The sequence below is a fragment of the Ochotona curzoniae genome, unplaced genomic scaffold (assembly GCF_017591425.1).
Source record: "Ochotona curzoniae isolate NIBS_2020 unplaced genomic scaffold, NIBS_Ocur_1.0 contig_4792, whole genome shotgun sequence".
Taxonomy (NCBI): Eukaryota; Metazoa; Chordata; class Mammalia; order Lagomorpha; family Ochotonidae; genus Ochotona; species Ochotona curzoniae.
In genome coordinates, this window is record NW_024466389.1 from 2,708,867 (window position 1) to 2,736,050 (window position 27,184).

The 27,184-nt window shown below is 56.8% G+C and overlaps 1 protein-coding gene across 1 annotated transcript; it reads right to left on the reverse strand.

Annotated features, from left to right (window-relative positions):
- Positions 1–1,741: 1,741 nt before the first annotated feature.
- Positions 1,742–26,550, reverse strand: NOL9 (nucleolar protein 9). Its single transcript, XM_040987839.1, has 12 exons — positions 26,188–26,550; positions 25,517–25,736; positions 22,632–22,759; positions 19,745–19,880; positions 19,304–19,400; positions 15,827–15,924; positions 9,652–9,813; positions 9,230–9,527; positions 8,291–8,399; positions 6,385–6,562; positions 4,535–4,668; positions 1,742–4,159 (listed from the first exon to the last, which is right to left on the reverse strand). The coding sequence occupies exons 1-12, from the start codon at positions 26,548–26,550 to the stop codon at positions 3,992–3,994; spliced, it is 2,091 nt and encodes a 696-aa protein (XP_040843773.1). The 3' UTR covers positions 1,742–3,991.
- Between the last annotated feature and the right edge of the window lie 634 nt (positions 26,551–27,184).

Genomic DNA, 27,184 nt, shown 5'->3' on the forward strand with positions numbered 1-27,184 from the left:
CTGGCACACCGCGGCTTCTCGCACTCAGCCCAGCCTGGTCTTGGGCTGCACTCAACACGGGAAGCTGTGATGCTCTCAGCCCCTGCCAGTTCGCTTCCTCTCCGCGCAGGTCCCCCAGGCACTATTTATTTTAATGTCAGGCTCCAGGCTGCAGCTTGCACGGCCTTTCCCGGTTGTTTTGTTTTTTCTCCCTCCGATTTCCACTCCCAAGGACCTCTTCACTGCTTGGCCCAGGCTTCTCACGCCTTCCCTCCTTTTCCAGGAAGCACTGACCAGGGACCTGTGCCATCCTAGCAGTGCCAGCTGCCTCCCCCTGCCACAAGGTGTCCGCCGTGGTGGTGAGGAAGGCTGGAGAGCTTGGGGGATTCCCCTGCCATTCAGAGCCATGACCTGGAGACTGAGTTCCTGGGCTCAGTGCGCTGGGGCACAGTGGCAATGGGGCTGGCTGCCAGGCAACCACGGCGTTCCCTGGGGCCAGCCCTGTCTGCCCTCTCAGCTCTATCCCTTCTTTGCTTACTCAGCTCTCGGCATACCCAGATTGGACCTGCCACGCCTGGCTGGTGATTACCCCTTCAGTTGCCTCCCCAGGCCAGCCTTTTCCTGGCAAAGCCTTGGAAACATGTGCCGGGGCAAGGACTTTCAGAGTCTGCCATGCAAGTCATGCGGCTCCCCCTTTGCTGCCCAGATGGCCCCTTTATTGATCTTAGGCACTGTCTGGGCCAGGCTTGTCAGCCAAGGCCCCCTCCCTCTGCCAGGCCCAGGCAAGATTGCAGATCTGGGGCCAGCCTGCTGAGCCAGTCACTGGCGCAGGCCCCAGGCCGGGGAGGGGTGCGAGCGCTGGGGTTTTGCTTTGTTTTTTCCCCTTTCACTTGAACTCCTCTATGATCAAAACTTCAGTTTTCTATTACCCAAAGTCCAGAGGAAGTATTGCATCCTCTCTTCACTTAGATTGTGCCTCAGAAAAAAAATCAGCTCCCACAGCTCTGAGTGCAAACGAACAGAGCAGGTGTTCCAGATAGCGCCCTGCTCTGGCCCAAGGCTCTGCGTTCTTCCTCTGGACGTTGTCCTCTTTTTAGATTTATTTTAAGGGCCCGGTGTTGAGGTTTAGCACATATAGCTGCCATTTATATAACGCCAGCAACCCCTATGGCTGCTGGTTAAAGTCCTGCTGGCTCCACTTCCGACTCGCCTCTCTGCTAACGTGCCTGTGAAAGCAGGGGAGGATGGCACGTCCACCTGGGAGACCCAGAAGCCTCAGCTCTTGATCAGGCCAACGCGGCTCGTTGTGGCCATCTGGGGAGTGAACTGGGGGCTGGAAGATCTCTCTCCATCTTTCTCTGTAAACTTTGTCTTTCAACTAAAACCTTTTTCTTTGTGGAAAAATCTGAGAGGCTGGCATTTTGGCTTAATTGCTTATCCTCCATCTCCCAGCGCCAGCATCCCTGTGGGCGTCAGTTTCCATCCAAGCTGCTCTATTTCCCATCCAGCTTCTCTCTTGTTGCCTAGGAAGCAGGAGGATGGCCCAAAGCCTTGGGACCCTGCACCAATCGGAGCCCCAGAAGCGGCTCCTGGCTCCTGGCTGGCTCAGCTCTGGCAGTTACAGCCATTTGGGGAGTGAGCCAGCAGAGGGAACGTTGTCTCCTCTGTAAACCTTTCTGATAAAAATAAATCTTCACAGGAGGGTCTGGGGAGGGGTGGGAGGGTGAACCCCAGTACCTATAAAACTGTGTCACATAATGCAATGTAATTAAAAATAAATAAATCAATCAATCACAAAAAAATGTTTTTTGGAAGACAGAGCAACCCACTCGGAAGAAGTGCTTCCGTCTGTTGCTCACTCCCACAACAGCTGCAGTCGACAGAGCCGGGACAGGAACTCCACCTTGGTCTCCCACAGGGGTGGCAGGGCTCCCAGTTCTGGGCATCCTCTGCTACCTTCCCAGGTGCCTGAGCAAAGAGGGAAGTGGAGGCAGTGTGCTTCAAGCACTGGGTTGCTGGGGATACAAGTGGTGGCTTAACCCACGGCACCACGGGACAGGCCCCTTAATGTTCTTTATCATTCGTGTTCCCCCGTCCTACCAAGATTTAATTTTATTGGAAAGGCAGAGAGATGTATAGAGAGGTGCAGAAAATCTTGAATCTGTTGGTCCACTCCCCAACAATGGCCACAATGGCCAGAGCGGAGCCGATCAGGATCCGGGAGCTTCCCGAGGCTGGACCACCCTCTCCTGCTTTCCAGGCTCTAGGCAGGGCGGTTGGGACACGAACCAGCAACCGTACGGGATGCTGGTGCTTGGCGGCAGATGAGCCTTAGGCATGGAGCCAGCCCCCTGTGTGTCTGGACGTCACTGTCCACAGCAGTGAGACTCCTGGACACAAAGGCCTAGCACGGCCAAGCTGCAGGATGAATTCATGTTCTCAAAGACTTCCTCCTGACAGATGCTCAGGCTCACGCAACGCCGGCCAGGATGCCAGGCACAGGCACACACTCACACGTTCAGTGCTCACTCTCAGGGTATAAGGAGAGTTTATGTAAAACCCCCAGGAGCAGGTTCTGGCTAGGGCGGACGGGGTCATGGCCTGAGGCATCAGTGTGTACCAGAAGCCCAATGCCTGGCTTCCCGTCAGGCCCCGCCAGGAGTCACGGACCATTTCCCATGAACCGAGCCTCTCTCACTGGGGTGCACAAGACTTTGTGGTCACCCAGGAACCCCAAGACAGGAAGCAGGCTGAGGCGTCCATCGTTCCAAGGTTAAAGCTTCCATGGGGCCGCGCTCACAGCAGAGCCTGCGGCTGCACTGGTTACACTGCCTGGCAATTTCTAAAACTTCATCATGTACAGAATACAGACAGGGTACAACTCCTTTCACCATCAGAGCCACAGCTGACCGGAACTGCCAGAAAGCCCAGGCTCATCTGAGTGTCGTCCAGACCGCGGCAGGTCCACCGGCCAGGTCTCCGGGGTCCCCAGTGCAGCTGCCTGACGATGGCTGGTCATGTCTTTCTCTTCTTCACTGGCGGGGACTAAGGAAGATGACATTTATGTCTAAAAGCAAACTTAGATTTAATAGAAATGCAAACCGCATGGCACCACCTTCATCTTCACAGTGACCTGCTCTCAGGGGCCTGTAGCAGGTGTTACTGGCACTGGGGAAGGGGCGACTTGAAACAGTCGGTCATGAGGCTCCCAGGCTTCCAACGGCCTTGGCGTCACAGAAGGAATGGCAGTGCCCAGACCGCTCCGCTCAGCTCTGCATCCCCAGGGCCACCACAGAGCTCTGGGAACAACCACCATCCACAGTATAAACGAGCATCAAAGTGCAAGGCCACGAGAAGCGGCAGTCCCAAAGTCAGTCAGGAACCGTCCTCAGTGACTGCCCACTGCCCCCAACACAGACGCGGATCAGCTGCTGACAAAAGCACTTCCAGCGACCGTGACCCTGGGAGAATGGGAAGAGCAGATGAAGCCTCCGGTGCCCCACGAGGCACAGGTTCAGCTGTGGAACCCACAGGGCTCTGCAGTGGGCCAGCTGGCCAGTCCTGCCTGGGTAGCCAGGCCTCTCCCACCTGTCTCCACTGAGGCCGAGACTCAGGGCACGTCCGGCTTTAAAAGGCAAGCTCCAGGAGAGGATTTGTTAACTGCCAGCTGTTTCCCCAGCACACAGCAACCCGGAGTGTCCAGGCAGCAGGAGGGTCCGCCCTGCCCGAGGCTCTGCAGTCCCGTCTCCCCTGCCGGCTCGCCTTCCTGGCCTTAGGCCCAGGTTCACATCCTGAGCCGGTCCGGGACTTTCTGAGGAATCGAGTGTGACCCACCCATCTTCACGGTGTACTTTCACCTGTGTTAGAAAACTCGCCAGAGAGCCATGAGCCACGTGGGAGACCACGCAGCTCTAAGAGGGAAACTAAGAGCTATTTACAACACGACATTCCCAGATGACACAGAAAACTCCACGTGCCTCGTGCCGCAGCAGTCCAGCTGAGACGGTGCCCCTCAGCCAGTCTCCGGGACAGGCTGGCTTTTCTGCCGGAGCCTGGGTCGCCGGAGCATGCTCAGTTCGGTAATGTCTTGTCCTTCTCTTATCCCCATTTTTTCTGACGCTCCAGGAAGCTTCATATTGTAGTCCGTTGTGACATAGGGAATCGTGCCCTCGAGCCCATGCTGCAACAGAAACACAACCGTGTACATGAGGAGGTGCGCCCTTCCCGCACGCCTTCTTTCTGTCCAAGTCCACAACCACCACCACGAGAGGACGCGGGTGCAAAACGCACTTCGTCCTGGCAGCAAAGGCAGAAGCATGGCCGCTGACCACTCGCAGCACCAGCAAGTCACCAGGATGGATGCCTGTGTCCCGGATGTGACTCCTTTGAAAGGAGGGGCACTGAGGTCCCCCCATGCCCCCGTACTGGCAGCCACACAGCAAACTTTGCCCTTGGCTCCCAAGGGCATCCTAGCACCAAGACAGTTTCAGCTGGGCTTGTCAACAAAGTCTATCTCCCAGAAAGCAGACCCGGTCCTGGGCCCCACCCCACTTACCTGGCTCTTGAAGACGCTATGTGGAACGGACACGGCTCCCACGAGCAGACAGTTGACCGTCCTCAGCTCCTCGGGGGGCATGGGCGTGAGGATGTGGTAGCGCTGCTTCTCCATGTCGATGCCCCTGCAGATGCCTTTGAGAGCAGGTTGCAGGTGAGTCCCCAGCCGCCACCCCACCCCACCTTGCAGTCAGGGCAACGGCCCTTCCTGGGCTGGCTGGGGGGAACAAAACTTCCCTAGGGTTCTGGATGACTGAGCAAGGCAGAGAACCCACCGCTGCCCTTCATCTGAGATGGGTGCTTCCTTCATTCTCGTTGGTTTTATTCTAGCACCTTCCACATGGCTAGGCCCACATCCCTGACCTCAGCCAGCTGCAGCAGGCAAGGAGCCAGGGCTGCTGCAGAAGAAAGGGCCTGGCCCGCCGGGGGACTAACCCTCCGGCTGGACCCCAGAGCTGGGTGACAGGAGGGCCAGGCCCCGCGCAGCCACATCTGTGTGTAGCCACTCCCAATTGCAGGGTTTAATGTTGAGTTCCTGACTCCTGGCGCTGCCCTGGCCCAACCCCAGCTGTGGTGGGCATCTGGAAGGAAGTGAACCAGGGGATGGGAGATCTTGGCTTTCTCTGACTCTCAAATAAATAAGATTAAAATACACAGACAGCAGGAGTGTCCGGCTAAGAACTTTCTGGCAGCCTAGTGCAGAAATGCGTGCACTGACCACATGGCATGGAGCAGAGCAATCTACCACATTTTGCAAACAGACCCACAAGTGGGCTGGAAGTGGCAGAGGAGAGATGCCAAGCTTCAGTCAGGAGGAGACCTTGGGAGCGGGCCTGCAAGGCCTGAGCAGACAGGGCAGGGCAGGAGAACGGTGGCAGCGTCCTCCAAGGCCTGCTGGACTCCCGTCTCAGATGCCACAGAGACCCTGGGAGGAGCAGGCTAATGTGGACCTGGTGCATGGATGCGGCTGTGCTCGGGAAGGTGACAGCTCATGCCTACAAATGCATGGAAACTTGCATTACTCATGAGAAAGAAAGCACGCTCCACTTACTGGTTCACTCTCCAGATGTCCACATTGGACTAGAAGCTGCTGTCTCCCACAGGGCTGGCAGGAACCCAACTGCGTGAGCCATCCCTGTGACCACCCAGGGACCGCACTGGCAGCAAACACGACTCAGGAGCTCTCTGGGGACTTGGGCATCATGACCCTAGCTAGACCCTTGAGATGGATTCAAAGCATAGCACTGGGCAATGTGGCCTGAGCAGCTGCTTCCTGCAAAGCCCCAGACTCTAGCCCCAGTCCACAGGCCCCAGCTTCAAGCCCCTAGGCCCAGGCCCAGCCCCAAGCCTTAGCCCTCAGCCCCAGTCCATAGGCCTCAGCCCCAAGCCCTCAGCCCTCAGCCCCTAGGCCCAGCCCTCAGCCCCTAGGTCCAGCCCCAGCCCCAAGCCTCAGCCCCTAGTCCCAAGCCCTCAGGCCCCAGCCCCCTGCTCCAGCCCTCAGCCCCTAGCCCCAAGCCCCCTGCCCCAGGGCTACCTAGTCCCCAGTCTCAGCCCCTAGCTCCAAGCCCTCAGCCCCCTGCCCCTACGCCCAGCCCCAGCCTCCAGCACCAAGCTTCAACTGCCCTGCCCCAGGTCCTAGCCCTCAGCTCCCAGCCCCAAGACCCCAGTCTCAGCCACCAGCTCTAAGCCCTCAGCCCCAGCCCCCAGCCTCAAGTCCCCTGCCTCAGGCCCACCCCCAGCCACCAGGTCCCAGGCCCAGCAGAGGCACTCTGATGCGAGGTTCAGACCACTCATGCGCTCTCCAGGGACCCAAGGCTGTCACTTTTGGGATGCGGTGCATGCACAACTCACCGAAGCCCAAGCAGTCACAGATGGGAGTCTGTGCCAACAGGACGGGCCCTTCTGAGTACCCAGTGACGTCATCAAGAATCCTGCAGAGGCCAACCCAGCTGGCGTTCAGGGCGTACATGATGTGGGTGGGGGCGACATCGGAGTGGGTGACCCGGAGGGCCACTGCATTGAAGGGGACCTGGAAGACAGATGTGCGCCCTCCGCTCATTCCTTTCTCCTTGGAAAGGCAGCTGCTTGTGGTCCCAGCAGACTGGTCAGCTATCAAGCTGGGGCTGCCTGCCCATCCCCAAAGGACCTGCAAGGAACAGACCCTAACCAGAGCCAGGCCAGGCCGTGCTGTGTCCACGTGGAAGACCAGAACCACCACCCAGACCTGCATACTCCTGGGAGTGCTCATGCCTGCAGAGACGTGCACGGAGCTGGTACGCAATGGGTGAGAGGAGAGACCACATCCACGGGACAAAACGCCTGAACTGGCTTCCCATGGGACACGGGGAACTAAGAAAAACTGACCCCTACCCTGGAGCACAACAAAAATGACAGAAACATAACTTCCTGAGATTTGTTTTCAAAAATAAATGCCGAGGTCAGCACCAGGGCATGGTGGGTCAATCTCCAGCCTGTGGTGCCAGCATCCACATGGTTGTTAGTTCAAATCCCTGCTGCTGGAAAGAACAACGGAAAATGCCCCATGTGCTGGGCCCTGCACCCACATGGGAGGGCCAGGAGGCTCTAGGCTCCTAGCTTTGAAGCAGCCCAGCTCCCACCATTGCAGTCATTTGGGGAGTGGGCCAGCAGATTTCCATCTCTCTGTCTTTCAAATAAAAAGAAAGAAATCTTTATAAAAGGTCTGCCGGTGACCACAGCTCGGGGTCTCCACCTGACCCTGGCCAGTCCCCACACTGACAAGGGCTTGCTGCCGTCTCTTCCAGGGAGGGATGCCACAAAGCCACTGAGCCACCAGTCCTGCAGACAGCTCTCAAGAGCCATGGGGCTAGGGCCTGGCAGCATGGCCTAGCAGCTAAAGTCCTCGCCTTGAACGTGCCAGGATCCCATATGGGCACCGGTTCTAATCCCAGCAGCTCCATTTCCCATCCAGCCTGTGGCCTGGGAAAGCAGTCAAGGACGGCCCAAGGCTTTGGGACCCTGCACCCATGTGGGAGACCTGGAAGAAGTTCCTGGATCCTGGCTTCAGACCGGCATAGCATCGGCCGTTGTGCTCACTTGGGGAGTGAATCATCAGACGGAAGATCTTCCTCTCTGTCTCTCCTCCTCTCTGTATATCTGACTTTCCAATAAATAAATAAATCTTAAAAAAAAAAAAGAGCCATGGGGCTGGACGGGCTGCAAAGTGGACCCTGGGGCCACCTCCCAGCCCACGCCTTCACCGTGCCACTTGGGCAGGCTGACTCTGAGCCCTTGGCCTTGGCGTCACCATCAGAGGTGGCACTGCAGGATCCCAAGAAGGTGAACACGGAGGAAAGGCTGCTGTTGGAGACTTGTGTCTCCGGGCAACCCCACCTGCCACCTTGTGGGCTTCCTCCAGAGGCAGCGGGGGGGAGGCAATCCAGGCACCGAGGGGCAGAGTGTAGTAACAGGAGTGCTTGGGGGGCCAGGGCCACGGTGAGTGCACCCTGAATCCACAGCCACTGTGCCAGGCCTGCCGCAATCCTGCTTTTAGGTGGGAGTTGGGCAGGATGCACATGCCCGCACCAAGCACAAGGAGCCCAGCCCTGGCGCTGTGTGTGAAGGCCTACTCTCCAGCGCCGGACCCCCTGCACCTCAGTCTCATCTGAGAAATGGGGTGGAGAGAGCCCACCGTGTGGCCACGTTCCGAGAACTACACCAGGCAGGTCACAAGCATGCAGCCAAGACCGCAGACAGCTCTCCCACAAGCCCCAGTTACCTCATACGGAATCAGACTGTGCAAAGGCAGCACTTCCGGCGTGGGGGGCAGCAGCTGGCCCAGGTATCCCAGCACCGCCAGGTCACGGAGAATCCGGTTATGTGATTCTCTGCAAGGCAAGTCAGCCAGGTCAGTCCCACGGCCGTGTCCCCACAGCGACATCCTCCCTCTCCTCCCTCAGGCAAAGCCCTTCATGGAAAGGATCCCCTCCCCTGGGGCCGGTGGAGGTGCCAGGTAACCACTCCCTGGCAGCGGGGCCAGGTAACCACTCCCCTGGCAGCGGGGCCAGGTAACCACTCCCTGGCAGCGGGGCCAGGTAACCACTCCCTGGCAGTGGGGAGTGGCACTCTCGCTCACTTCCTGAGAACACCGGATGGAGGTAGGAACATGTCTCTAACCATCCCCCCCCTGGCCCAAGCATATCTGAAATTTCCTCACCTTTTCAATAAGCTTTATTAAATCAAAAACAGGGCCCGGCAGCGTGGCCTAGCAGATAAACCCTTGCCTTGCATGTGCCACAAACCAAGTGGGCGCTGGTTTGTGTCCTGGGTGCCCTATTTCCCTTCCAGCCCCCTGCCTGTGGCCTGGGAGAGCAGTCGAGGACGGCCCAAAGCCTTGGGACCCTGCACCCGCGTGGGAGACCTGGAAGAGCTCCTGGCTCTGGATCAGTTCAGCTCTGACCTTACGGCCACGTGGGGAGGAACGAGTGCGTGGAAGCTTTCTCTGTCTCTTTCTCTCTGTAAATCTACCTTTCTAATAAAAATAAGCAAACCTTAAAAAAAAAAAAGCATAGCATAAAGACCCTCCTTTAAGTCAGCCAGACTGAGGGCTGTCTCTGGAAGTTTCCTGGGAGAACAAAAGCAGACTCTCCTTCAAACAGAAGACATGCTGCAGAGGGAGAGGGCGCAGGTGTCCTCCGGGGAGTGACGGCGCCCTCACCTGTTCCTGTCCGTCTTTCGGAAGCAGAACTCCGACTGCACGTTTAGCAGCTTATGTCCCATCAAGATGAGCGGGTACTCCTTGTCCTCGTCGGACAGCTCCAAGCTCTCTGCGAATTCCGGGAGTTCGAAGCTCTGGTTTCGCACCTTGGACTTGCTTTTGGTGTAGAGACCGTCCACGCTTTCCACGTACTCCGGGGTGAGAGCAGGCATGCACTTGCTCTGGGAAGAACTGAACTGCACCACGTGGCTGGGGGCCAGCAAGCGGATCAAGTCGATGAGCAGCAGGAGCCCGCTGTCTGCAGGCGAGGGGTGGAGTCAGCCCGGGAGGAGACCCGGGCATGCTCTGCCCAGGACGGCCCCGGTGGCAGGACGCGTGCTTGGGGACCACAGCTCACCCCCCAACCCCTGCCCAGAGCTCACCTGTCACCCAGCCCATGGTGTTGACGATCAGAGGGGCCTCCCTCTTGTAGGAACTGAACACGTATTTTACTATTTCAATGTAACTCTCGCAGCTGTCCTTACAGGTAGGCATCCCGTAATACACCATCTTCTGCGGCCTCCTCTGATGGGTGAAGGGCGGCCCTGGGGACAGGAAGGCGGCAGCTCAGGCCACGGCCGAGAGGACAGACTCACCACCCGACAGCACGGCAGCGACCCCACCTTCAGCTTCCTGCAGACTTCTCACACTCCCCCCACACAGCTCCATTCTGACCAGACCTGGGAATGACGACCTGTTACCGGCCGGCTTTGCCCCAAACCCTTCAGATCCACCAGCGAGTGCAGAGCAAGCAAGTGGGCACGCCACAGCCAGGGCTCCCTCGTGGGAAGACTGCACCCACTGCCCTGGGCACCCCCTTCACCTCTAAGCTCAGCCACTCCCTCTGTGCCACCGCTGCCCTCCACTGTACAGATGACACGCAGCCCGAGATGCACTGGCAGCGGGCAGGCAGCCAGTGGACACCTCGTTGGACATGAGCCTGGGGCAAGAACCAGAACCCAACAGCAGCCGCAAAACTCGTCAGGCAACCCAAGCCACTTCCTATCTATCCTCGTTTGTGGCAAGGAGCAAAGCAGTGTGGCAAGGCCAAGGCCGGCCAGGCAAGGGGCCAGGTCAGCAAGAAGGCAGCTGAACTGCAGCTCGTGCAAGGCCCCCTGGGACAGAACTCCAGCTTGTGGTTGGCTACAGTGACCAGAGCTGGGCAGCGTGTTTCCCACAGGTCGGGCAGGGAAGGCCAAGGACAAAGGCAGCCTGTGGCACGGCAAGTGGCCTGGGTCCATGGGGGATGACGCACACAGAGGGACCAAGGCTGCGCAGACCAGCAGGGCAGGAAGCCTGCTGGGGGCTCTGGGGAACCTCCGGCAGCGCCAGCCGCAGGGAGGCAGGGCAGGCACCAGCCGCCTGTCACCCCGCCTTATCCATCAACAGGCAGACACACAGCTGCAGGGAGGCAGGGCAGGCACCAGCCGCCCGTCACCCCGCCTTATCCATCAACAGGCAGACACACAGCTGCAGGGGGAGGGACAACACAACGGCCAAGTTAGCTAATCCCCCACCTGCATCCCACATGAACGCTGGATGTCCCGGCTGCTCCACGTCCCACCCAGCTCCCTGCCTGTGGCTGGGAAAGCAGCAGAGGACGGCCCAAGGATTTGGGAATCTGCACTGCGTGGGAAGCCCAGACGAAGCTCCTGGATTTGGATCAGCTCAGCTTCAATCATTAAGGCCATTTGGAGAATGAACCAACTGACAGAGACCTTTCTCTCTGTATCTCCTTGTCTCTGTAAATCTGCCTTTCCAATCAAAATAAACCTTAAAAAATAGTAAAAGCCTTTGGCCCAGTGAGGTAGACTAGTGGCTAAAGCCTTCACCTTGCATGCCTGGGATCCCATATGGGCACTGGTTCATATCCCAGCTGCTTCGCCTCCCATTCCCAGCTCCCTGCTTGTGGCCTGGGAAAGCAGTCGAGGACGGCCTAAAGCCTTGGGACCCTGCACCCGCGTGGGAGACCTGGAAGCAGCTCCTGGCTCCTGGCTCCGGACTGGCTCAGCTCTGTCCGTTGCAGCTACCTGGGGAGTGAACCAGCATATGGAAGATCTTTCTGTCTCTCCTAAATTTACACTGTAAATGTGACTTCCTTATAAAAATTTTTTAAAAATAAGAAAAGCTTTAAATAATTTTGAAATCAAGCTAAAAAGGACATAGGGAAGCTTAAAGCGCCATGGTGACAAGTCTGCAACAGTACGAACATCCAAAACAAAAGATGCACGAGTGTGAGGGCACAAGACTTGGTCACTCAGCTCTACGTGCGGGCGTGTCTCCCTGTGCCTTGGGACGAGCTGGTGCCTGCCCACAAGGCTGCCTGGCCGACTCCGCGGACTTGGTGGGAAGACCATGGCTCCCTGGCAGTGGCCCTGGGTAGAGTCAACATGCAGCTGCACATCAAGTCCAGGCTGGTCTCTGAAGCCCAGCACCCGCTGGGCTCTGAGGGGAGGGCTGCCGCACTGGCCTGCTGGGCTCCACCACCAGCACCTGCAGATGGCGCCGTTCTGGGAAATTTCTGTTTTTCTTTCTTGTCTCGCAGCCTTTCAAACAAGTAAATAACTAAAAATTTTAAAAATCCAATTTATTTGCAAGGCAGAAGGGCAGACAGAGATCTTACAGTTGTTCACGCAGCAGCCTCAGTCAAGCCAGGACAAACCCAGGTGTCTGGGATTCTACCTGGGGCCCCCACGTTGAGGTCGAGTACTTAAGCTGTCACCTGCTGCCCCCCGGGACGTGCCTGGTGGGCAGCTGGATCAGAAGCAGAGTAGCCAGGGCTGGCACGCTGCTATAGTGCCCTGCTTGGGACACGGGCCTTCCATTGAGTGCAGGCTCGAATCCCAGCGGCACAATTTCCAACCCAATCCCCCACTAATGCACTTGCGAAGCAGTGAAGGATGGCCAAGAACTTAGATACAGGGCAAAGTCCCAACAGATGCCAAGTTAACCCAGCAACCAGGACTGAGCAAGTGGGGTCAACGCCCTGAGGCACAGCGTCACTTCTGCGGGTCCTGGGCCTTCATCAAGATTACTCTACCATGTCCTCTCCAAACACGGGGAGGCCAAGAGTGGACATGTACCCAGAGGGGCAGACGCCCGACGTGACGGCCAGCGCTGCTCCTGCCAAGTCCCAGACCCCCATGTGGGAGACTCGGGGGTTCCGGTCTGCCGATCTGAGTCCTGGCCCGGCCCTGGCCACTGCAGCCACTTGGGCAGTGATGCAGAACACGGGATCTCACTTCTGTCTCCCAAAGGAAAAAAAAGAATCAATGGAAATAGCATCAAGGTGAGGAGTAGGCACTGGGCTGAGCAGCTGTCAATCATCGGCTCCAATTCCACTGCGGCCAATGCAGACCTGGAGAGGCAGGGGCGGGCTTTCCACACTAAATTCTTAGCTCGCAGTTCTGCCCAAGCCTGCAGACACTTGGGGGAGTAAGCCAATAGCCGGACACTCTGTCTGCTTCTCACACAAAACAGACCAGGTCGTAAAGGATAAGAAAGGCTCTAGGAACTGTTCCTGATGGAAACAAAGTAAAGCTATCCAAGCCAATGCGGAGCCCACAGAGGCACACTTACACTATCACCTAAATAACTGAACTCTTAGGAAAATATCAAACTGAAGAATTAAAAGCCTGCTATATGTAAAATAACCAAACCCTTGTAAAGGAAGTTGAAGATTACATAAAAACTACAAGAGGGCCCAGCACAGTAGCCTAGCAGCTAAAGTCCTTGCCATAAAGCAACAGGATCCCATATGGGCACCGGTTCTAATCCTAGAGGCCCCGCTTCCCTTCCAGCTCCCTGCTTGTGGCCTGGAAAGCAGTCAAGGACGGCCCAAAGCCTTGGGACCCTGCACCCCTGTGGGAGACCCGGAAGAGCTCCTGACTTGGGATTGGCTCAGCTTGAAAAGGAAAATTTTAGGATAGAGGAATTTAATGTGCTTTTTCGCCTTCTGTACTTTGCTCACTGAAAAAGACAATGGATAGCTGAACCAACATCCCTAGCTGAACAAACATGTCGTGACTTAGACAGAGCCTGGGAACTGGAGAGAGATAGGGGCACCTGCAGCTGCATCGGATTAGGTCATAAAGTCTTGGGACAGGCGTCTCAGGAAGAAGTGCGATGAGGAATTGAGGGCGCAGTGGAAAAGACCCCAACTGCATGGCAAGGCAAAGGTCTTTTCTGGCCCCTATCCTGAGTATGGTTTTTAGCCTTTAAAAGGAAAGCTGAACAAAGGCTCGGGGTTGGTGTGCCTAGCCTCCTGTGTGGGGACAGGCCCCAGGACCAGCGCTGATCGAAGAAAGCCTCTTGCTTTTGCATCAAGTCTCGTCTTCGTTGGTCATTGGGGGGACTCACTGTCTCGGGGAAGGACGGCAAGGTGGCCCCACTTGGGGGTGCTTACAAGCTTCGGCCATTGCGCTCACTTGCGGAGTGAATCATCGCATGGAAGATCTTCCCCTCTCTCTCCTCCTCTCTATATATCTGCCTTTCCAATAAAAATAGATAAATCTTGAACAAATAAACAAAACAAACAAAAAAACCAAGAGTGCCCCGCGGAGACGGACAGGAAAACGTAGGGTTGTCACAGGTTCCAGTACTGCTTGCGGCAACTTCCAAACGCTCAGAGCCTCTTCTCCCAAGAGCCCACGGCTGCAGCCAGCTGCAGGATGAAGGCCAAGGGCTCCTTCTGCTCAGCGCAGCCCTCGGCGTGCCCGCCAAAAATGAAGGCACTCTAAGTTTAGAAAATTCCTCTAGCTGCTAATCTTACTGTTTGAAACAGTATTTGAAAGTCAGAGTTACAGAGAGACTGACACCTCCAAGGCTGCACAGGTGAGACTGGGCCACGCTGCGGCCGGAAGCATGCTGTGGGCTCGCCCCGCAGTGCAGCCGGGGCCCTTGGGCCATCCAACACTGCCCTTTGTCAAGCCAGCAGCAGAGATGGACCGGAAACAGCTGGGACGCAAGGCAGCACTGCACGTGATGCCGGTGGTCTCACCGCCCGCACTGTAGATAGCACTGGCTCCTAATATTACTTTGTTTTATGTGTAAAATTTGTTTATTTTTATGGGAAGGTCAGATGTACAGAGAGGAGGAGAGACAGAGAGAAAATCTTCCATCCACTGGTTCACTGCCCAAGTGCCTACAACAGCCAGGCTGAGCTGAGCGGATCCGAAGTCAGGAGCTCCTGCCCACATGGGATCCTGGGCGGCAAGCAGAGGACTTAGGCCACTAGGCTACCACGCTGGGCTCCTCATATTACCTTTTTTCTTTTTTATTGTAAAGCAAGCAAATCATATTTCTTTTTTTTTTTAAGATTTATTTATTTTTATTGGAAAGTCAAGAAAGATATTGCGTCCACTGATTTACTCCCCAATGGCCGCAACAGCCAAAGCTCAGCTGATCTGAAGGCAGGAGCCCGGATCGTCTTCCAGGTCTCCTGTGAAGGTGCAGGGTTCTAAGGCTTTGGACCACCCCTCACTGCTTTCCCAGGCCACAGGCAGGGAGCTGGGTGGGAAAGGGCTGACGGGATTAGAACCTGCACCCATATGGGATCCAGCATGTGAAGATTTTGGCCACTAGGCTACTGCACCGGGCTCATATTACCTTTTCAAAAACTGAGTTCCTTTCATCTGATTTCAAAAACAGAAACAGACAGGAGCTGTGATATAGTATGCTGAGCACCCATCTGCAGTACCAACTACCAACGTTACACATGGATGCCACTTTGTATTAGGTGCTCCACTTCCCATCCGGCTCCCTGCCTGTGGCCTGGGAAAGCAGTCGAGGACAGCCCAAGCCTGGCGGTCCTGCACCCGCGTGGGAGACCCAGAAGAAGCTCTCGGCTTCTGGTCGGCTCAGCTGTGGTCAGTACTGGCATCTGGGGAGTGAGCTAGCAGACGGAAGGTCTTCCTAAGTCTTTCCCTTAAAAAAAAAAAGATTTATTTATTTTTATTGGAAAGTCAGATACACAGAGAGGAGAGACAGAGAGGAAGATCTTCCATCCGATGATTCACTCCCCAAGTGAGCGCAACGGCCGATGGTATGCCGGTCCGAAGCCAGGAGCCAGGAACTTCTTCTGGGTCTCCCACGCGGGTGCAGGGTCCCAAGGCTTTGGGCCGTCCTCCACTGCTTTCCCAGGCCACAGGCAGGGAGCTGGATGGGAAGTGGAGCTGCTGGGATTAGAACCAGTGCTCATATGGGATCCTGACGTGTTTAATAAGGACTTTAGCTGCTAGGCCATGCTGCCAGGCCCTAAAAAAATCAATAAATCTTGAAAAGAAGAAATGAACGCGTGCTTTGGCTGTCAGCACTGCTTCACCCATCAGTTCTCGAATAGTTATGCCTGTGCTGTACAGACCGAGGGGAAATACGCTCGTAACGTACAAAGATGCAATGAGTCGCACTTGTATGTCCTAAAATGGAAAATAAGCTGAGTTCACTGTGTCGGACCAGAGATGTGGAGAGTCCGGGCCTTCTCGTGTCCCGTGGACGTGGGAGGTGTGACCACTGCGGACCTGCGTGAGCCCAGGACACTCAACAAGCACGCATACTTACCTAGGACGGGTTCTGTGATATTAAGTAACGAAACGCAACCAGGAGGGGTGAACTCTGTCTGTCCCAGGTCACACTCCAGGTAGTCAACACAGGAAATACTGAAAACAGCAAAACAGAAACAGAAGCCTTTACATGCCTATACCACTGCAACGACAAAGCAGATAGTAAGAATTTTTTTTTTTAAGATTTATTTATTTTTATTGGAAAGGCAGATATACAGAGAGGAAGATTTTCTGTCCGATGATTTGCTCAAGTGACTGCTGTGCCGATCCGAAGCCAGGAGCCAGGAGCTCCTCTGGGTCTCCCATGCGGGTGCAGGGTCCCAAGGCTTTAGGCCATCCTTAGCTGCTTTCCCAGGCCACAGGCAGGAGCTGGATGGGAAGTGGAACTGCCGGTACTAGAACCGGTGCACATATAGGATTCTGGTGTGTTCAAGGCGAGGATTTTAGCCACTAGGCCACGGCACCGGGCCCGACAGTAAGGACTTTGTGCTGCACAGACACGGTCTAAGTATGCAGCTTTTCTGTTTCGTTTTGTTTTTGTTCTAAGATTTATTTTTCCCCAGCCATAGGTTGCTTTGTACCTAAGCAAGTGCCACACTGCTGGGAGAAAGCAGCCAGGGCTGGTGGGCATCCCGGGTGTGGCGCATGCCAACTCTGTGGGAATTATAGCAATGTGCCGGGATAGCTGCTTATTCAGTCTGTGGGGAAGGCAGGGATGCCAGCCTGGGCTACGCCACCCTGGTCCCTGGCAGGGGAACTGCAGATGGCCCAGGGAAGGGGGTCTGGGGACATGCTGGACGGGGAAGGAATGCCTTCTGGCATCTTCCATGGACCGGGCCGCTGCACATGCAGTGAGGGACCTGAGACGCAGTGGTTTAGAAGGGAGAACCAGAGGGTATGTCTGGTCAGGACAACGCATGCGCCCACGTGGGAGATCGCACCAGATGAGGTTTTTGGGGGGACTGTCCTGCTGGATAGAAGGACTCGGACCCCGGTCACCGGGGTCCGAGCGTGGAGTATACACATTGGGACTGGGCGTCCTGAATTGCTGATGCCCGGGCCGTGAACAAGTCCAGATGCACACGGGAGACATGACAGCCAGCTCATCCAGACCAGCAGGGGACATGGACACCTCGGGGGCGGGAAGAACGGGTTGGACAATTGGCCTAGGCAAGCTAGCAGCACGTTCCTGGGTCTGTGCAGGCACTGAGGTGGACTCTACCAGCCACCAGACTTCGGAAAGAGAGCGATGAAGCCAACAGCTTCTCAGAACTATCAGAACCACTCAGCTAACGCCCTCAGAACATCGAGGAGCGTGCCCCTCCCAGGGTGGCTGCCAATGGGGGTACAGCGAGCAGTCCCCTCCCCCACTGCAGACAGAGAAAAAAAAGAAACATCGGTCCCATCCACTTTGCGCCACAATCAGCCCCCTCTATCCTAATGAAGAAGTCCACATGGGGATACATCTTTCTCAATTATGTAAACAATATATAAAATAAAATACGTATTTATTTATTTTTCTTTAAAAGGCAAATTTACAGAGATAAGAGAGAACTCTTCCATCTGCTGGTCACTCCCCAAGTGGCAGGAGTGGCCACAGCTGAGCTGATCCAAAGGCAAGAGCCAGGAGCATCGTCTGGGTCTCCCACACGAGTGCAGGGACCCATGGATTGGAGTCGTCCTCCACTGTTTCCCAGGCGACTAGCAAGGAGTTAGATGGGAAGTGATGCAGCTGAGACCCGCACTGACGCCCATACGGGATCCCAACACTTGCAGGCTGAGGATTAGCGTGCTATGCTACTGCGCTTGTCCCCGCCTCTCCTTCCCCAGGCATACTGTTAGTAGCTCCCAAGGTAACAGTGTAAGAAAGAGAAACGGAAAATGTGTGGCAGTGGTTGTAACGTTCATTCATAACATGGACACAACCTGGGTATTACCAAGATGTCCATTTTGGGATCCATCGTAATGGTTCAGTGGCTGATCCTCCCCTTGTAAGCACCGGGATCCATAATGGGCGCTGGTTCTAATCCCAGCAGCTCCACTTCCCTTCCAGCTCCTGCCTGTGGCCTGGGAAAGCAGTCGAGGACAGCCCAAAGCCTTGGGACCCTGCACCCATGTGGGAGACCCGAAAGATGCTCCTGGCTTCGGATCAGCTCCGCTCTAATCATTGCAGGTACTTGGGAAGTTAGTCAGCAGATGGAAGATTTTGCTGTCTCTCTTTCTCTCCATAAATCTGATCTGCCTTTTACAAGAAAAATAAATAAACAAAAATGTCAATTTTATTGAAAACCATTTGTTTAAGATTTATTTATTAAAGGGCCAAGTGTGGTAGCCTAGTGGCTAAAGTCGTTGTCTTGCACACACACCAGCATCTAATATGGGCTTGGCTTCCCATCCAGCTCCCTGCTTGTGGCCTGGGAAAGCAGTCAAAGACAGCTCAAACCTTTGGACCCTGCACCTGCGTGGGAGAACCGGAAGAAGCTCCTGGCTCCTGGCTTCGGATCAGCTCAGCTCCGGCCATTACCATCGCTTAAGTGATTCAGCACATGGAAGATCTTTTTCTCGGTCTCTCCTCCTCTCTGTATATCTGACTTTCAAATGAAAATGATTAAATCTTTTTAAAAACACATATAAGGGCCCAGCGCGATGGCGCAGTGGTTAAGGTCCTCACCTTGCACGCCCGGGATCCCATATAGGCGCCAGTTCTAGTCCCAGTGGCCCCTCTTCCCATCCAGCTCCCTGCCTGTGGCCCGGGAAAGCAGTCGAGGACGGCCCAAAGCTTTGGGACCCTGCACCCGCGCGGGAGACCCGGAAGAGGTCCCTGGCTTTGGACCGGCATAGCATCGGCCGTTGTGGTCACTTGGGAAGTAAATCATCGGACGGAAGATCTTCCTCTCTGTCTCTCCTCTCTGTATATCCGCCTTTCCAATAAAAATAAAATAAATCTTAAAAAAAAAACCACACACACACATAAGCACTCTTTAGAGGCAGAGTTGTGGTGCTCACCAGGCCACCACCTGCGATGCCGACGCCCAGTCCCGGAGCAGTGGTTGGGCTGCAGCCGCTCCACTTCCTACCCAGCTCCCTGTTAACTGGGAAGTGGAGGAAAATGATTCAAGGGTCTGGCCCCTGGCCAGCCACGTGGCAGACCCAGCTGGAGTCCCGGCCTAGCCCTGGCTGCTGCAGCATTTGAAGACGCCAACCCGCAGTCCACTCTGCTTTGATGCAGACACACAGAACACCCCACAGTTCACGGGGCTGCAAAGACAGCAAGTGGATAACGGGAAGGCCTCCTGAGAGCACGCCTGGGGCAAGGCAGCACCTGCACCCTGCAGTATGCTCACTTGCTTGCCACATGCCAAGCAGCAGTCCCTGGGAGTGCTGCCACTGCCCTGAGCAGCGAGCCTGGCAGACAGGAAGCACTCCTAGGGACTCATGACTCCAGCAGAGCGTCATGGAGACCCAGCTCCCTTACCTGTTCAGCAGCTGGTTGATCAGGTACCTATTGAAGGTTGACTTTCCGACGTCCTGGGACCCACAAACCAGGATGATGGGGCAGCCATCTATTTCCTCTGCAAAGCAGACAATGGAAGGAGCCCAAGATGAACAGTGTCTCAGGGCGCATTGGCCCAGCCCTGTGCCCCAGGCGCACCAGCCCTGACCCTCACCAGCCCAGTGCCCCGGGTGTACCAGCCCTGACCCTCACCAGCCCAGCCCCTCACCAGTACTGTGCCCCAGGCGCACCAGCCCTGACCCTCACCAGCCCTGACCCTCACCAGCCCAGCCACTCACCAGCACTGTGCCCCGGGCGCACCAGCCCTCACCCTCACCAGCCCAGCCCCTCACCAGTACTGTGCCCCAGGCGCACCAGCCCTGACCCTCACCAGCCCTGACCCTCACCAGCCCAGCCACTCACCACAAGAGGCGTTGACAAGTTCTTCTAGGGCCGCAAGCGCGCTCTCGGTTAAGTGAAGGCCTTTCTTTCTTTTCTCTTTCTTGATACCGACGGACCTCATGGCTACATACTGGGCATTGATTTGCAAAGTTGGACTCTGAAATGAACAATTAAAGAAAGATGAAGAACACACATTTATTCAGTTGAAAACTATTAAGCTGCACGCGCGCGTGAGCGACAGAGGGTAATTTTGATTCCTCCTTTCTCCCACGCCCCTGAACATCCACCCTGGCTGCCTCATTCATCCATCCTCTGAGTGGGACAGGCCTCTCCTCCCACAGCCGTGCCAGCTGCCACCCTCTCAGAGGTAAGCACACACAGGTGTAAGAAGGACCCCATGTGGAGTGGATGCTCAGCACATTGATGCAGATGTTGAGTGCCACATTCAAGTCCCAAAACCTTTGCTTCCAGCCATGGGAGCATGCGAGGCAGCAGGCGCTGCTCCTCACACCTGCAGGACAGACCCACGTGGAGCCATGCTCCCGGCTCCAGCCTGGCCAAGCCTGGCCCTGCAGGACAGACCCACGTGGAGCCATGCTCCCGGCTCCAGCCTGGCCGGGCCTGGTCCTACAGGACAGACCCACGTGGAGCCACGCTCCCGGCTCCAGCCTGGCCAAGCCTGGCCCTGCAGGACAGACCCACGTGGAGCCACGCTCCCGGCTCCAGCCTGACCGGGCCTGGTCCTACAGGACAGACCCACGTGGAGCCACGCTCCCGGCTCCAGCCTGGCCCTGCAGGACAGACTCACGTAGAGCCACGCTCCCGGCTCCAGCCTGACCGGGCCTGGTCCTACAGGACAGACCCACGTGGAGCCACGCTCCCGGCTCCAGCCTGACCGGGCCTGGTCCTACAGGACAGACCCACGTGGAGCCACACTCCCGGCTCCAGCCTGACCGGGCCTGGCCCTACAGGACAGACCCACGTGGAGCCACACTCCCGGCTCCAGCCTGGCTTGAACCCTGCGGTAATTGGGAAAGAAAGGGGCAGACAGAAAGGTATCTGCCTCGCCCTCCAACTCCGCCATTCTGCCTTTCAAGTAAGCAAGCTCATCTTGAAAAGAGAACACAGAGGAAGCAGGGATACACACGTCAGGTCCAGCGGCATCTGGCAGAGGCAAAGGAAGGCCTTGGGGAGCTGCTGAGGGGAGGCCACCAGGGGAGGACATGAGGGAAGGGACCCACACCCAACACTCAGGACGCAATCAAGACACATCCTGTTAAGACCGACTCCAGCAAACAGTGGAGTGAGCATCTTCATGACGGCACAACAACCTAACCCTCAGCCTGTGTGCCAGCATCCCACATGGGCGCCGGTTCTAGTCCTGGCTACCCCACTTCCCATCCAGCTCCCTTCTTATGACCTGGGAAAGTAGTGGAGGATGGTTCAAGGTATTGGGCCCTTGCACCCATATGGAGACTCAGAGGAAGTTCCTGGCCTCAGGTTGGCGCAGCTCTGGGGAGCAAAGGTGGTTAGAAGATCTCTCTTTTCTCTCTCGCTCTGTCTAGAATGAACTGAGGCAAGAAGGAAGCTGGGTGGGAGGGGTGCTATCCCAGGGAGAATGGGGGGTATCAACCACAAAGGCAGCTGGGATCCCCCCAGCCAAAAACAGAAAGCTGAAAACAACAGAACAGGTGTCTTATCACAGCATCCGGAATCCAATGGTCTGTAACAGGGATTCCTCTAAACCCCGCACCTGAAGTGTGACAGCACCCACCCACTCACCTGAGAGCTTCCTACCTGGCCATGAGATGACCTTGACTCCCTCCCCAGGGTTGGGGAAACCTGCAGGAGTCGCCCCCTCCTTGCCTCTGGCCCTCTCCTGGCACCTGCTCTAGATCGGCAGCCATTTGCCCACCCTCATCCCTCTCCTCCCCTCTCCTTCTTCTCTCCCCGCCAATGGCCCCTCTCCATCCCCCCAGCAGCCCTCTCCCCCCGTGGTCCCTCCCCTCTCCTTCCCCTGCCCCCCCAGCAGCCCCTCTCCTCTGGGTCACTGACTGGGCTGGTGTCTTCCTCCCTTCCTCTGAACAAGCACACCCCCTGGGCACTCGGCCCTCCAGCTCCAGCCCCCATCCTTCACGGCCTTGGCCTTCTTCCCCTTCTCCGAGCAGGCAACCAGCCCAGGGAGCAGGGCCACACTGCCCCAGGCCACCTCCCCCTCCCCACCAAAGCAGCTACCTGCCCACAGGTTGTTGGCTGCCCACCAGCAACCTTCCCAGTGGGGCCCTCTTTGCCCAGGATCCCTCCCGCGGGGTCAAAATCTTGTCTTCCAGCCCCCCGGCATCCCCTGTGGCTATGGGTTCCCAATCCCTCGCCCACCATCCTCCCAGCAATGTGGACTCACATTCCACGACCTGATCCAATCTCCACTGAAGCCACTCCAGGTCTACAGGCCCCCAGCCTGGGCAACGCCACGCGCTCCAGTGTGCCCCCAGCCTGGGCAACGCCACGCGCTCCAGTGCGAAGGCCCACCGCCACCCACACCACATGTGGCCTGTCCCCGACTTGTGCAGATTAAATTCAACCTGCTGGCTCTCAAGACATACTTACAGTAACAGCACTTGCCTTTAGGGAACCAGCAACGTGGCCAGCAAGAATTCAGACGTGGCAAGAGACGGACGTATAAATATATCCAAACTACATTCGTCCTTCACCGAAAACCAGCCCTCCCCCCGTGGACAGTGCTGCGAGGCCAAACAGTGAGACGGAGGACGCCTGCGCGATGCCGGCTGCCACCTGCCACCTGCCTTCCACAAGGCCTCGTTCTAAAGCACCACACCACACTTGGGCGGCATGCGACAGTCAACCGACGCACTGGCGTGAGCGATCAGAGAGCAGAAGCTGGCTGTACCTCTTGCAGGAAGACGTCAGGCAAGCCCAGGTGGTTGCTGATGAAGTTTACAGTGGAGTTCTTCAGACGCTCGAGCAGCACAAAGGAGCACAGGGGAGAAAAGTTCTTCATCGACCAACTTCTGTCCTCTGCAGGGAGAAAGGCGAGTTGCAGGACCGACCCCGGCACAGATGCGGGACAGGGGCCGAGTCCAGCAGCCAATGGCAATGCCTCCAAGGACCTGGGTTACCCCCAAACCTGGGGGAGAGCTAGGCTGCTTGCCTCGCCTCCGGATCCAGCCCTGGCCCAGGCCCAGCATGTGGGGACTTGGGGAGCCCGTCCATCAAGCAGCATGGGAAGGGCACCTAGCAAGCAGCCAAGTGCTTGGGGTCCAGCAGCTTACTGGGCTAAGCCAGCCTTGGGCACGTGGACTCTGAACACTGCAGCACCAGTCTGAGTCCCAGCTGCTGGTGTCTGTGTGATGGATGTGGAAGACAGGAAGGTGTGAAGAGCATCGTTCCTTTGCAGGCAAGGCCGCAAGGAATGTCCCGCTGTGTCTCTATAACACCTGACTGCAGCTCCGCCTCCCTTTGCATGGACACCGGACAACCCCATTGAGATTTCTGTAATCTGTTTAGGCATTGTCTGCCTCTGCCGGAGTTACTGTTAAATATCAATGGGAGCTTAGAAGCTGATGTTGCTGTTGCCGTTTTAGCCAAAAAGCTGTTATTGCTGTTGGGGCTGCATCCTGTGGCAATAGCTAATCAAGGGTGCTAACTCCCCTTTTGATCCTATGCTAATCAAGGGTGTTTTGTCTTCAGGTGTAGTGGGACTCTATCCCTCTTGGATCTTTCAGGTCCCTCCTGTGAAGCCCTTCCTTCCTTGACTGTCTCATGACCAAGCTGTAGAGTAATTGTGGTAGGGATGTGTTAGTGATTGATATGCACCATCTATTGAGAACCTTTTCCTAGCCAGGAGCCAGGTGCCAGGCACCAGGTGAATAGCAACCTAGCCTTAGGTGAAACAAATGGCAGAGTTATCTTTAGAAACACCCACTTGACCATGACGTAAATTTCTGAGCCAGAGTTTGACTGATTTTGTATAAATAAAGCGGACAGCTTTTGTGCGTGGTCCATTATGATGATGAAGAGTTACTAGTGGTCCGTCTCTCTCTTTCTTTGCGCCTCATCCACGCACCCTTCACGAGTTCCGAGCTCAGCTGGAGCTCGACTCCGGCACCCAGCTGCTCCCCTCCGGGTTAGACTTTCTGGCTAACACACCTGGGAAGGCAGCAGGTAATGGCCCAAGTGCTTGGGTGCGTTATCTACCCGAGACCACACAGGCGACCTGGCCCATGGCTGTGGGCCTGGCCAAGCCTAGGTCACTACAGCCACTTGGGGAGTAAGTCAGTGGGTGGAAGACCTCTCTCAATCTGTCCCTCTTTTTTTTTTTTTAAAGATTTATTTTTTTATTTTTATTGCAAAGTCAGATCTACAGAGAGGAAGAGACACAGAGGAAGATCTTCCATTCACTGCTTCATTCCACAAGTTGCTGCAAAGGCTGGAGTTGCATCCATCCGAAGCCAGGAGACTCTTCCGGGTCTCCCACTTGGGTGCAGGGTCCCAAGGCCTTGGGCCACGCTCAACTGCTTTCCTAGGCCACAGGCAGAGAGCTAGATGGGAAGCAGGGCTGCCCGAATATGAACCAGTGCCCATATGGGATCTCGGCACACGCAGAACGAGGACTTTAGCCACTAGGCTACCGCACCAGGCCCTGTTCTGTTTCTCTTGCAGAGAAATCTTCGTAACAGCACAATCCATGGGTCCGCTTAGGATCCAGCTTCCTGCTAACGTACAGCCTGGAGAGCAGCAGCTGCTGCCCCGGCAGGAGAGGGGGTTTTAGGCTCCTGGCTTTGGCCTGGTCCCGTCCCGGCTGTCACAGGCATGGGGGTTGGGGGCCATGGGAAAGGTCTCTTCCTCAGCCTTTCAAATGAATCAGCTAAAACCAAGAGACGGTTGCGGTCGGGTGGTGTGTTGAGCCACTGCTCGGGACACCAGGGGTTCAAGTCCTGGTTCCTGCACTTCTGGTCCTGCTACTGCATTCTGGGAGACGTGACTCCGCTACCCAGAGAGAGGACTGAAGAACCCAGGTGTTTTCTGCCTTTGTGATTCTGCCTTATGGCTTGGCTGGGGCTGTGTGAACTCCAGGCCGGATAGTCTTGACACCCGGCAGGACACCTGGCAGGTCACGCGGGCAGACCACTCCCCAGGAAGGAGGTACCTGGTGTTTGATAAGATCCACCGCCCTCTAGCTCATCAGTTTGTACCTTTTGAAAGTTGCTGTTTCAAACCCACCAATAGAAGCCTGCTAAATCATGACTGTATAATTAATAGCCTAAAATGTATAAGAACTGGGGGCTCGATCTGGCTCGCCGGCTCTCTCCTTTTTGCCCTCCCTGCGGATCCTGCAGCAGCCTCGCTGCGGCTGCCCCTGCCCTGCCCAGCCCTGCCGGGGGAGGGGGCTGGGAGACCTAGGCTAACCTGAACAAACCACCTTCATGCCTCAGCACCGACTTCAGACTGGATGCTTCTCTGGGGATTTCAAAATCCGGCCCGAGGACCAAGCCTCACTTCCTGGCTCTTGTCCTCACCGTGACCCTAAACATGGGCAAAGCGAAGAATGGCAACTCCACTCCGTCTTTTACAACGGCTGTTTCTTCAGATCAAGAATTATGTCTGCGAGTCTGTTGCAGGAAGCCATCCATGTTAAATAAGACGAGTGCTCTCTTGCATAAAATGGTAAAAAGTCAGTCAGGCAGCCGGCATACTGCCCAGACCACCGCGCGTCTGCCAACCCCGGGCCTTCCTGCCACGAGGTGGGCCCTCGCACAGGGCCGCTCTCCTTACCCAGGCTGAGGTGGGATCTGAGGGCGATACGGGCCTCCTTCTTCATCTCCTTCCGGCTCCTCTCCGGCATGGAGTAGTGCAGCGCGTTGATGGTCAGGTACGAGTGTGTGCAGGCGGAAAAGACCTCGCGGGCGGGCTGGCCTTGGCTCAGGGTAAAGCCAAACACCTCCACCTGGCCGTAGAGGCAGGTCAGACGGCAGACCCCGCTGAAAGTAAAGCTCTGGTGGGGCAAAGAACAGAGCCTGTAGCAGGCAGCTGCAAAGCTCTGAAAACCCTAACCCGCCCCACCAAGGGGCGGCCGAGGAGGGGCCAGCGCTGGGGTGCCTTCCCGTGGGAGGCTGTGCTCGGTCCCAGAGTCCTGGCTTCTGCCCGGCATGGTCTGGTGCTCCCTTTCAAATACACGAGTAAATAAATCTCTACCTAAAAACAAAAGCCAGCTGATCTCTTTAAGTAGTGGATTCTAACCGTCCTGGGCACCGTGCGGGGCAGTGTCCATTCTCAAGCCAAGCTCAGCCCCCGTGGCCAGCCCGGCTGCATCACGGGGCCCGGGCCAGTCGCTGCCCCTCCCGGGCGTCCATGCACGCCCCCCACCCCTCAACCCCACATCTTTAGAGGGATCCCCCCGACCTGGGGCCCGCGCCCTCCGCGCGCTCCGGCCGGGGCGCACCCACCTGCTCCGCCCGCAGCAGCAGCAGCGCGCGGCCCGGGCCCAGATGCCGCAAGGGCACGATGTGGCCACTCGCAGGGCAACTCGGGGCGGGGGCCGGGGCCGGGGTCGGGCTGGGAGCCGGACGGGGGCTCGCGATCTTGGGTCGCCAGGTGGCCGCCACCGGGCAGGCGCTCTCCCGCCACTCCGCGTCGGCCGCCGCCGCCTGCAGCAGTCGCCGCCGCCCGCGCCGCCGGCTGGACCAGCGCGAGGTGCCGAGTCGGCGGCGGGCCCGGCGGCTGAGCATAAGCTTGGGCCGGGATTTGCGGACCCGCAGCCACACGGGACGGCCCGGACCCCGCTTGAGGAGATGCGGCGCGTCCGCCATGTTGGGCTCCCCGGGATCCCGGCGCACGCGGCTCTCGCGAGAACCCGAGGCCACGCCCCGCGAGCCCCAGAGCGACCGAGACGGGCGGGCTCCGGGCCGCTGGTGCCCTCTCTCGGCGATCTTCGGAAGTGCACGACGACAGAGCTCCCCTATTTACATGATGCAAAAGTCTGCCCTGGGGCCAGGAGTCTCTCAGGAAATCCACCTGGAAAGGTCTAGCATTGGCTTTTTAAGCAAAAGAGCTCAATTTGCATATCTGTTGTTTGCATGCATTTGTCTCTAGACCAAATGGAGGAACCCTGCATGGCCAGGCTCAGGGATGGGGACCTGTCCCCTCGGAAGGGGGGTGCGTCTCCTGTGGTTAACTATGGCCCCGGGCTGCAACATTCTATAACCAGCAAGCTTAAGGCACCCAGGGAGGCTGCTCCTCGGCTTCTCTGCTTCCCTCCGTGGGAGGCCAGGGACCCCACTCCCAGAGCCAGGTGACAGATCCCACAACCATACAGAGGAGGGGTCCTTGGCTACCCTCTGGTTTGCATTCATGCCTTGGTCCTGCCCAGTTCCTGAGTGGGACCGCAGGTCCGGAAGGCCAGGGCAAACAGCCTGGTCTCTATGGTTGACTCCAGTCCCACCC

Bases quoted from the DNA above. Each gene is read 5' to 3' on its own strand.
- NOL9 (XM_040987839.1), bottom strand. From the start codon at position 26,550: ATGGCGGACGCGCCGCATCTCCTCAAGCGGGGTCCGGGCCGTCCCGTG. The intron at 22,760-25,516 runs GTAAGGAGAGCG...TTCTCCCTGCAG, and splicing joins CAGATCCCACCTCAGCCTGG to AGGACAGAAGTTGGTCGATG. The intron at 19,401-19,744 runs GTGAGTGGCTGG...TCTGCTTTGCAG, and splicing joins ACTTGTCAACGCCTCTTGTG to AGGAAATAGATGGCTGCCCC.